General features: G+C 37.8%; 1 protein-coding gene across 10 annotated transcripts in view; it reads right to left on the reverse strand.

Moving 5' to 3' along the window:
- The window catches only part of LMO7 (LIM domain 7), a 131,208-nt gene that overhangs the window by 63,129 nt on the left and 55,914 nt on the right, over positions 1-12,165 (reverse strand). For all 10 annotated transcript variants that reach the window (XM_062566895.1, XM_062566891.1, XM_062566890.1 and 7 more), the window contains exon 4: positions 11,563-11,669. In XM_062566895.1, coding sequence (XP_062422879.1) covers positions 11,563-11,669 — 107 coding nt within the window. The remainder of the gene's footprint in view (positions 1-11,562; positions 11,670-12,165) is intronic.

Genomic DNA, 12,165 nt, shown 5'->3' on the forward strand with positions numbered 1-12,165 from the left:
GTGTATCCAGCCTAGAGCACAGCTGAAAGCAGCTGTGGTGCAGCCATTGCTCACATGGCAACCAAGCAAACAGCTCAGGAGCTCATGCCCTTGCTGTTTGGTGCCATCAGTCCATGGATTCATAGCTTTAAAATCCTACCTGGTAAAATAAGAATAGTATTGCATAAGGGGAAGAAAAAAAAAAAAAAAAAAAGTAATTCATTTATGGATTCACTTCATTTTGGTGGCAAATCACCATCCTAGAGAGATTATACCACCTGGAATAACTGGAAATCTCCTTATAGATTTATTGGTTAAACAGAAAAAAGTTTGAGCACATTCACAAGTTATTTAATCAGAATTAGAGAAGAATAAATTAAACTACAGGAATTTGGCCACAGCTCAAAGAAGAAAATGCCTCAGTATGACAAAATGTTGTTTATGAAAAGAAAAGCTGTTTTTCAAAGGAAATTTTTTTCATCCCAATGAAGGAATGAAAACATCGTAATGAAGTGGCGAGTAATACTAGTGAATCACTAGCACATAATGACCTTTGTAAGATCTGTCAGCAGCAAAAAACATTCTGTACAAAAGATGAGCTCAGATTCCACAAAATGAGATGTTCTATACAGTGAAAAGCAAGTGTTTTTCAGAATGTGCACAGCAGAGGAATATCATTAGTGATGCATTAAATTCTGTGCTTATACAATCTGGGTGGGAGTGCCTTCTGCATAACCATCTGATGTGTGATCTTACAGTTTCTCACGTTGCCCACGCCAAAATCAGTAACAAAACCTCTTGAATTAACTGATCACTTTAGAGTAAAAGTAGGTCTTAAGATGCTGAATATAATATACGCAGATATATATCAGCTTATCTGTACAAAACTTCAAACATTCCTATTTATTATTCTTATAAAGCTTCTACTAAAATATCAAATGGTTTGATTTAAAAGGGTGGAATTCCCAAGAATACATAATAGTATTTTTCCCTTTGATTGAATAAGCTGGTCACATATAGCATAAGTCAGCTACTGGTCTAGATTAAGAGATTTACATTCCTGCCCTACCATGATCTTATTCAGCTCTTCAGGTACATCCACGTACTATGCTCTGCACACGATGCTCCACACTTGCTAAAGCTTAACAATGGTAGATTGCTTAATTGATTTAGCAAATCTTATTAATTAGTGTCAGATTTTTAGTCATGCTTCTCCAAGGTTATCATAGCTTTACAGAAGTTAAAGCATCCTGATGTGACGTTTTCATAACACAGGCGTGTCCACATATATAACTTCTGTTCCCAAGATCTCAGCCCCAAGCAGTAGCAGCCATTGCAGAATTCATTATTTTGTCTATGAAGCTGGAATTTTCCTGTGCTTTCCTGTCCTGACTTAAGAAACTCAGGTCTTCCCTAACTACATTGATTTGTGTTGAGAAAACATCACACTTTAAAGTCAAACTACAAAAAGATACCATACCTTCCATTAATATGGCCATTTTAGCTAGTGTTTTCCAAATCCATCAGTCATAGAAACTGGGCTGAGAGCATTTTACATAATATCTCAAATACCAGGTGTCTAGAGTTAAAAAGAATATATTACTGCATCGTAAATCTGACAAGCATATTCAAGCTCTTATTCATGGTAAATGTCTCATTTACTATCCTTTGCAAAAGCACAAGTATTTCGAACTTAGCTTCCTCTTCCCCACCCCAGTTAAATATTTTATCATATAATGCACTGGAATCCACGTCAGTTGATGTGTATCTTTACATACTGGGTTCAAAGGTGTGTACCTGTTTACATTCGCAGAATGGTTTTTCTAGAAGGGAAAGGAAAGAGGAAATATCATCTGCATTAGTCAACCTGCTGTGAGTAACCGGTCACAGCAACTTTCACATTTTTCCTTCCGAGTCAGGTGCTGATACTGTGTTCACTCCTCAATGGATAGGAGCACCTGGAGGGCGCAGACGATACGCCGGAGGGCAGGGCTGAGGGACCGAAGCAGGCTGCAGGGCTGGGCTGGGCTGGCAGCAACTTCGCGGAGTAACAAGGCCAAATGCAAAGTCGTGCCCTGGGAAGGACTAACACCCCCCCCCCACACACACACACACCCCGAGGGCTGTCCTCGGTGTCCTGATGCGTGCTGGGCTGAATGTGCGCTGGCAGCAGGGAGGGCTAGCAGCACCTGGGTGGTAGGAACAGGGGCACGGCAAGTAAGGTGATGGAAGCGACCATCCCCCTGCCTTCACTGAGCTCTTGTTACACCATGCCAATAACACCACAACCAGCTTGGGACTCCCAGTGCAGAAAAGTCTCTGATAAACCAGGGTGAGTTCAGCAGAGGGCCACCAGGCTGGTCCAGGCTGGAGCACTTGTCCTGTGAAGAGAGGCCAAGAGAGGCGACCTCCCGCTCAGGCTGGAGAAGAGATGGTTGGATGGCTGCAGGGGGATATAGCAGCAGCCCAAGTACTTATAAGGAAGCTCTTTACTGATGTGCACAGCCCAAGGTATGACAGCCATAGACTAAGAAACATTCCAGCTAGATATAACAAAAAACATTTTTATTGGAAGGATAATTATGCATTGGAGCTGGTTGCCCAGAGAGGTCCGTCCATGGAGGATTGAGACCTCAGCAACCTGGTCCAAGTTCAGCCTTTACCCTCCTTTGAGCAGGAGGCTGGACCAGAGACCTCCTGAGCTCCCTTCCCACCTGAATTCTGTTCTTTTGATGGGAATTAAGTTGGAATCACTTTAGAGTGATTATGTTCTACATCTTATGCAAATTCTCTGGTTTTATTTTTTGGCAACAGGTCTCTTATTTAAAAGCAACATGACAATATCATGGCTTTGCGTTGGAAACGACCTTCATTCTCTTCTCTCCCTTTTCTTCTTTTAATCTTGTGGCAAGACATTACTTCATTTAACAAGTTTCAGTGACAAGATAAAAAACCCTGCAACCCTCTCAAAACATATTCAAAAATATTCGTTATTGTATTACCAGTTTTCTTCTGTGGTACTGACAAAAGAAATCTTGTTAAAGTCGCTTTAACATATCTAAGCCCTCCAACTAAGACACACTAATAACAATTAGAGTTGTCATCTTTGAAAGCACTGCAAAACAGTATTAATCACAGCATAGGAAAAAAGGCCACAGGCAGAATTTTGTATCAACTAGAATCTAGAGCTGTCAACACACTGTTCAGCTTCACTTTCTCTATTTACGGAGTATGATTAACTGACAATCTCCTATATCTACAGACAGCTTCAAGGAGTCAGCTTCCCGCAACATGTAAATAGGAGCTCCTCCTATTAAGTTATCCTACCAAAAAAAAACTAACTTAACTTCAGTAATTTAGTAGTAATATAATCAGATGGTAAGTTTGTACACAAGTTTCTGCATAACTGACATGAAGACAAAAAACTTTTAGAAGTCTCTTAACTCTCAAATTCAAGTATAAGCACTTTTTCTGTCTGCAAAAATCCCATCAAAAGAGGCACCACCAAATGAAAATATTCTTTTCCTTCTTCTACAACTCACCAATACTCATGCAGACTGATCCCCCCCCCCCCCCCCGCATTGTTTTACAAATTGCATTTTATTCCAGAATGCTAAGGGACCAACACGCACACTAACAAATGAATACAGGCACCTAAAGATTTAGGCAGATTCCCATGTGAATCCTAGAAGCTTAGACACTCTCTCCTTAACACACAGCAAGTGTGAAAAACACTTAAAAGGTTTTTACTAGGTATAGTTTTGCACCCTTCCCCCTATACTATCGAACAGATACTTTTAAACTATAATAGGATCAAAAATAAGGACTTTGAACAAACCAAGACCTTTCTGCAGAAAGCTATTGTAATCTTCAGTAAGCCATTAGTTTTGTAGCATAACTATTTAAATTTCAATATAAGGCAATGTGTCACTAGATACCTGAATTACTTTCACTGCTACTAAAACACACTAATGTCATTTTTTTCCCAAAATTTCAGTGCAGTGTATGTTTACATACACTTGCAGGTATAAGCATGCAACTCCAGAGGTTTTCCATTCTTACAACAAAACCATTTCACAAAATAGATAAATCATAAAATACATACTATCAAAATTATAATCCCATATAGGCAAGGTAAATTATTAACTGTTAAATTACTCAGGGAAAAAAAAAAAAAAAAAAAAAAAAAAGAACAACCTCAAATATTTCTCTTCATAATCAGAAAATTTACAGATAAAGTAGAAATAATAAAACAGTACCACACCTAACACTTTATAGACTTTACACTGAGAACTTGAAGGTAAATTCTTCGCAGATATGGCTTAAAGTCCAGAACATATTTTATTACAACTATTCTGCTGCCATGATATGAAACTTAGGCAAGGTAATGACAAGAGCACAGATATTTCACAGTAAGAACAGCGTTCCCTAAGAGTGATAAAATACATGCTTTTCAATTATTGCCATCTTTTCCTCTGTGTAACTGCCAGAGGTATTAATGAAAGGTAAAATACATGATCCTGAAAGCAGTTATGTTACAACAAAAATGTGGCAATTTCAATGGTTAGAATACAGATGCGCCTGGGCAGAATAGCCGCAATAAATGTCAGCTTATTCCTACTGAAATGCCCACAGCCAAAAGGAAAATTCCACACTTGAAGTCGTAGGAACATTTCTGGAGTCATTCTGAAGTGTGGGTTCTTTCCCTTTCCACTGCAAGGGAAGTGTCACTAGGAAACTTATTACCACAATAAAGCTGAATATTACAACCACATGGTAAGGATGGTATTTCCCTATATGTCAGGGAAGGAAACTAAAGCATGCATTATTCTAATTAAATTTTGGTTAAAAGGTTCTTGGGTGTAAGTTTATTCTTATTTCGGTTTAAGACCCATAAAATCTTGTCTTTTAATCCTTTCATCTTGACTTGAATGCAAAAATAATTTGTTAAACATGACTTCTTAAAACTTTGTGCTCAACCCTTCAGGGTGCTTGGCTTTTCAGACACACAGGTATAATCGGGAAGGCTTAAGCAGGTATAAGTTTAGGGCTAACCGCTACCGTACTAGCTGCACTGAAGTGCTTGGCCTTCATCCAATTCACAATATTCTACTCTACACCAAATAAAAAGGCAGGAAAGGGTGGTTCTCTGCATGTGTGTTTTTAAACCAAATTTAAAGTGGGGTTTTCAATTCTTTTTTTTTTTTGGGGGGGGGGGACACTACAGTTAAAAAAAATATTTTATTGTGTGTGTGTGTGTGTGTGTGTGTGTGTGTGTGTGTGTGTGTGTGTGTATCAGGCTCAACTGCATTAAGTAAATCTCATTATAACCCTGAAACTCTTCAGCAAAAAGGAATTCATGATAGTTATTTCACAAGCACATTAGCTATTTGAGAAGTCTGAAATATGACTTCAGTAATATCAATAACAAACACTAACTCTGAACAACATAGCCACAAGTTTTCTTGTATACATTTCTTTTTAAAAAAATCCACATCTTAAAGATATTCGACTCTCTCTCCTTTGATCAAAGTACAGCAGATTTCCTGAAGCACAAGCAAGGACAGCTCTGAGGGGTTTCTCATCACTACATCTCAAACTCCCAGGTAGTTGTTTGCCAGGCAGTTTAAAGAGCTGAGTGTTACTGCAAAGCATCCCCTTCGGAGGGATGACCCTCCTCATCCCACGTACGCAGATGTGGAACATATTTAGAAAGGAGAGTCTCAATTGTGGAAACTCTCCTTTCTAAATATATTGCTTTCTGCCACCTCCACTTTTCCATCCTTTCCCCTTCTACCTGGCTGCCTGATGTTCATGACAAAGAGTCAGAAACCCTCAGTCTCTCCACACCAAGTCACTACGTTTCTCTTAAATTGAGGATTCTTTTATTCACAAGGTGATTCTTTTTTTTTTTTTTTTTCCCCATCGTAAATTTTGGTAAAGCTTTCAGTCTTACTGCACAGTTATGAAGAATACCACTAACCTTTCTAAATGGACATGTGTACTAGTCAGCATGATTCCAGATGCTAGATTACAATATTTTTTTCTTTTTTATTATTTAAGAGCATTGACAATAACTCTCCGCTCAAAAAGACCACCTTTCCAGGGGTTTCCATTCAGAATGCTTTCTTCAGTGCTCTATTCAGCAGCAGTAACATTCATCACATATGAACAGAAACCTTCGATTGCTTTTGCCAACCCTGTAGAAGAAAGCATCATGAACAGGAAACAAGTGGAATCCAGAAGCCAGGCATATTCCCCAGGATCAGACAAGAGGAACATGAAAGTTATGAGAAACATCATCTTACATAAAGAGTTATTTTCGTATTACAAGCTAAAATCTGCTAAGTAGTATGCAGTTATTTTACCACCACATGAAGAACAGAACAAGTAGATGCTAATGGCTTGAACACAGAAGTAAAAGATGCTACATCTGCATTCAAGCCATCTCTCCTCCTCCTTCGCTAGTATTTTAGGCACTCAATTATATCTGCATATTTAGCAGCTGTAGCCCAAAAAGATAAGAGAGGAATTTCACCACTGAAAGGAGGCACTGATATTACAGTAATCTTATTTATGGCATAAGGAAAGTAGGTATTAAAGGAGGTTTCATGTTCAGCTAAACTCAAGAGTGTTGTAAGACTAACTTTCAGTCTTTGCTATAAGGAGAGGATTCCTTAGTAAGGGATAACAGTTATGTGGATAGTAGTGACTCTGTACATATATTAAAACTATTTTATATTGGTATAATCGATCATTCTTTGAGTTTCGTCATAAGATAATCCCAGAAAAGGCATCCTGCTCTGAACAGATGAAGAGTAGCAGAGTACACCCTTGTGACCACATCACTCGTGAACTATTTGATCTTTCTAGGCTATACTTTATCAAATTTTTGACCAACTTTTTCATGGTATTTTAAATTCATAAAATATTACCTCTGAAGTAAAGAGTTCAAAAATTAAGCTGCCAAAACGCACAAACACAAAAGGATCAACATGACAGGTAGCAAGTATTACTTATGTCTATAGGTAGCTCTAGTTTTAAAGCTCTGAGCTTTATGCTACAGAAAGCATTGAATTCAAATTTGTTGGGAGATTTATTTTGTTTTAGGACATTACATAAAATAATTGTGCTTAGGGAACATTAAGTGAACAATAAAAGTTATCCTCAAGTTAGAAATGCCAAGGGTAAAGTCAGAGCTCCATTACTTCATCCCACTTCTGCACTTAATCCCACTTCAGCAAGACTTCTCTGACAGTGTCTTCTGCTTGCTTTATACTCAGCTCCATTCAGTGTACAGGACTAATAATGTATACACCAAGTAGTAAGGAGTACCAAAAAGATGAAGGCTTTATCCAAATATCAAGTTCTAAAAGCTGAAAAGAGAATTCCAGCTATGTTAGGAAACAAAGTTTCTTTGAATTTCATTTGAGACCTACTCTAAATGTAACCTTACAGTAATAATTTTAACAAAAATAAAATATTTTGATACTTTATTGAAGAATGAAATTGATATAGTGAAGTTAATATCAGGGCTCAGAGGCTTGTGACAGCATTTCGTGTTGACCATTTAAAGTTAACACAGTGAATTCTTTCATAAGTTTTTGGCTTAGTGCCTTTTTAATGTTTTCCTGTCTTAACCCACCCTTGTTTGGATTTATGATTTGTATGTAATGAAGTTAATGAAGTTCTTTAAGTAGAAGAACTTCTACAGAAGTAGAATTTACTCAGATGGAGGAATTAATTTGCTTGAGAGACAAGACAACTCTTGCTTATGCTGTCAGCGCGATTGCTCAATCTGCCTCCTTTAAAACTGCTAATTGGGATAACAAATTCAGTCAAACCTGAAGCTGGGTATCTGTCAACGCAAACTCTCACTTCCACTACTTTACTAGGAACCCCTCCACAGCTGGGAACAGCTGGGTGTGTCACTTTTAAAGAGCTGGGTAATGAAGTGCTCAGCATTTCTAAAGAGTAACTGTACTGACAACTGAAAGTCACTAAGCTCATGTTACACTCCTTGCTATAACTGAAAAAGAATCAAATGAAATGTTAAGACAACCTTAAATTATCATACACATAAAACAGGCCTTCCCTGTTTTTAAAGTATCTCCTCTGATTAAAAATAATAAAAACAGAGGTTAAAGAAAAAGGAACAAATCAAATTACTGAAAGAACTGAAGAGGGACATATATATTCACAAAAAACTAGCCACGAAACAAGAAGATACGCACATAACTGCCAGACATTGTACATGAGGAAAAATTTCATCTGCAAGCTTTTTACTGGAATACATGACACATTGCTATACTAGACCACTGAGTAGTACTATCTGCAGATTTACAGACTGAACTATAAGTTTCAAAGATTGAAATATTGATTGAGATATACTCTCATTTTCACCAACAGAAACAAAACCGCCCATGCCAGTATATTTTTCCACTTTGCTCTACTACTAGTCTCATCAGTGATCTGGCAAAGCATGATGTTTGCAATGCTCTGAACAGAAGTGAGTACTTTTAACCTGTCCTCTTCAAACAAATTCCTAAACAAAATCAAGAAGCTGCTTCTTTGCTAAAAGGATAATCACATAATCCCTTGTAATGGAGGGAGACCAACATACTGGAAATTTAAGAGGTCTCTTACCTTCTCTGTCCAGATGTGAGCAGTAATTACAGAAAAGGGTTTCACATTATAGCTGTACATAATCTCAATTAAATAAAACACAATAAAGGTGAAAGTTGCAACCTCATTATCAAAAAGGAAGATAAACTGATCACTGTTATTTCTTAGTACAGCTTCTTGCAAGACTTCAGTAACAGGTGGTCTTAGCCTTAACTCTGCTGCCACAAGAACATTACTTACAAGTAAAAGCTCTTTAAAAAAAAAAAAAAACCTTCAAAAAAAATCTTAAAGGTTTGACACCATTACCATATGCTGGTGATGACACAAAAGATGTTCCTATCAGTAAGGGTACTCTGCAGAGCAACAAGTACAGTCAGACTATCAAGGTGGGACAAGACAGAGGTCCCATGGGTGTTGAAGGGGTGGGACGGTAAAAGATTAAGGAGGTGCCAAATGTAGCCATCAGGCAGCAGAGGAAATACCTACCATTAAGTATGCACTGTGTGAAAAAGTCAGTTCTTACTGCAGGATGTTTGGAGTGCCAGAAGTGTTAAAGGGGTCAACAAGCAACCAGACAAACTGACAAAAGGCCAAGTGCAGCAGGGGCGGAGATGTCATCTTTTATAAAAAATTATCATATGAGAAGTTCTCGCTGTTCACAACTGGAAATTAGAAGTAAATAATGCTGACACCACAGTTAGAGGATAAGGCATAAGCAATTACAACAAACAGTATGCCTGTTCTGATGCCCAGCATCCTACGAATTTTGAAGAAAATGGTAATTTAGCTTGAATATACAAAATTACCTCTATCAACTTTTTTTTAAAAAAGTAGGACAAAGTTTCTAATCAGACAGCATTTCTCTGCTGACACACGCGACTTTCTGGAAACCCTTTGAAGACTAGTTTGCCCCTACATAATCACTGACATGCAATTAATGTCTCAAAAAAAGTTATCTTTGTACACCTTTCAGTCCAAAAGATGAAAGAAATAACACCCCCTCTTCTATCCCTTCCCAAACTCCTAAACATGTCAAAACATGCTACCGCTTTGTAGTGGGGTCAGCTTCAGAAGTTTAATTACTCTATAAGCATTTTAAAACATACTGGGGAACTGTTAGATGATGTATAACGTGGAAATTTTAACTTACATTGAAATAAAAGAGCACGACTACATCACTAGAAGCTCCTTCCACTCTAACCCAGAGTTTCTGCATTATTGTCAATAAGAAGTGATCAGTGACCCTGCAGTGTGGTTTTTTTTTTTTTTTTTTGGAAGACAATAATCTATTGCCCAGCAGATATGATATAATACTCCAGCTGCCTTCCAACAAATCCAAATCCAAATTCCAGCCTTTTTCTTGACTTCTGGAGCCAAGAAGGAAACCAGTGAAGCTGCAAGGCTCCAAAAAAAAAAAAAAAAAAAAAAAAAAAAAAAAAAAAAAAAAAGTCCAGTTACAGACCCACTAGATCAGTTTCATGGCTGACCTCACTTAGGCACTGTGGTTAATGTAGGGACAAGTTGGACAACATACCTTGCACAACAGTGTGCTAACTCTACCTACCTGACCTCCTTTGGGTTTGTTTGTCATTACTTTCATTACTTATACTGCTGAACACCAACTCCTGACAATTTCACATCATTCTTTGCTACATCCTTGGATTAAATCTCAACTAAAAAGGCTTTAATAAGGCTTTTGTGAATAATTAAAGTGTGATAGAGTTACCAGTCCTCTGACTTTCAGCATTACATACAAACCAGTATAAGGAATACCAGCCTTCTGAAAGGATGCCAAAACCTAAACACCACATTTGCAAGAAATTATGTTTCAGGTATGAGTCAAACACTGGAAAACGCATTTCCACCTTAAGTATCAGAGCTCAATACATATTAACTTTCAGTCTGAAACCAGGCTGAGAATGTCAGCATACTACCATCCAATCCACCTACAGGATATTTCTTTCCTATTAGCAAACTACTTACGTGCCATTTCACAATGTTTTTTCATGTATTTACAGAAGGATTACTGTCCATGCCTTTTTTTTTTATTATTATTAAGCTAGTAATTTAAGACAGGAATTAATTCTTAACGTTTAACTCACTAGACTAGAATCTAGCACAAGCCACAGAGCCTTTCTTGTTTGGAGACCGAATAATAAAAATCCTATGTATCAACACACCTAACACTGTAACAAAGTGAAGGACCCCAAGGAGATATTTTTCCATAATACTTCTATCTTAAAACACTCATGATGTGTCTACATACTAAAGCTCCATCTTAATTTCTCAGAAACTAGTAGCAAGCTCATATTAGGACACTCAGTAGTCCTAATATTTGATAATCCACTAATTATATACCAGAACCAAATCACTTCTATTTCACAGGAAAACAGTCCTCTGTAAACATGACAGTTACTCCTTGTGCAATTTAGTACTTGGTTTCCACTCAGACACACCTTGACAGGAGACATAACATTCGGTGACAAACATCTGATTAATATTTGAAATGATGAGAATAGCCTCATAGCAATTCAGGTAAGTATCAACAGTACCATTTTGGCCTTTCAGATTTTACATCAGTAATCTCAAAAGCATAAAGCAAAGTCAGGCTTTTTATATAATTCATCAGTTAGTTTTACTCTATTTAAAGCAACCTGAACAGCTTCTGTTTCATTATTAAATGCTGTAATATTCACTAACAAGTAGTTTGCCTGTGTGTGAGGTACTAACACTAGATTAATAATTTCACTTTCTAAGTTAAAGTTGTGCAAATCTTATCTACCACCTTTAAAAATGCTAAAGCCTTCACTACAATTCAAAATAGCTCTTACCAGACTAAAACAAGAATTTTCCATAGGCAAACATTTTTAAAAGATGGACTGGGAAATGTATTTTCAAAAGCTTTATGACCAGCTGAGGGAAAGGAGGGGAGGGAAAAAACAAAACCACAAAACTTACTTGACTGTAACTCGACTGGACAAATCCTGAAGATCCCCTGGATGAAAGAGCTGAGCTTCTCTCAGTCCGATATTTTCGCAAGCTTTCAGAAAAACGTTTATATTATCCTGCGAAGAGAAGTAGAAAGCAGTTGCTTAGTTGAAAGCACTGAGCAGGTTTTGCAAGATGATTAGTATGAACCTCTAAATGTCGAAGTCCAGCTCATGGAAATAATAATAATAAAAAAAGCAGTCTTCTGGATCATAAATACAGGTCATATTTCCTGCATGCATGCAGGTTGATTCGTGTGATCTTGGTGACGGACTGGTACGTTAAAGATTACCTGGCATAAAGCAGTGGCTAGCCAGTAGGTAGCAATCTACACTTTGATGTCAGCTCGGCTCTGCAAACAAACGCCCTCTTTCCAGCTCTGCACGACAAGCCTCACCTCTTGCCTTTAAAAATAACTCCAGCTACTGACATTCACCACCCAGAAACTCTTGGCAGGGGAGGAAGAGGAGGAGGAACATTCTGTTTCTATGATTACAGCCCGATTCTGGGATACGGCACCTGGAATCTGGGCTTGGTTGCTGCGCAGGCAAGAGGGGGAGAGAGAAACCAAAC

This window comes from Rhea pennata, chromosome 1, assembly GCF_028389875.1.
Source record: "Rhea pennata isolate bPtePen1 chromosome 1, bPtePen1.pri, whole genome shotgun sequence".
Lineage (NCBI taxonomy): Eukaryota > Metazoa > Chordata > Aves > Rheiformes > Rheidae > Rhea > Rhea pennata.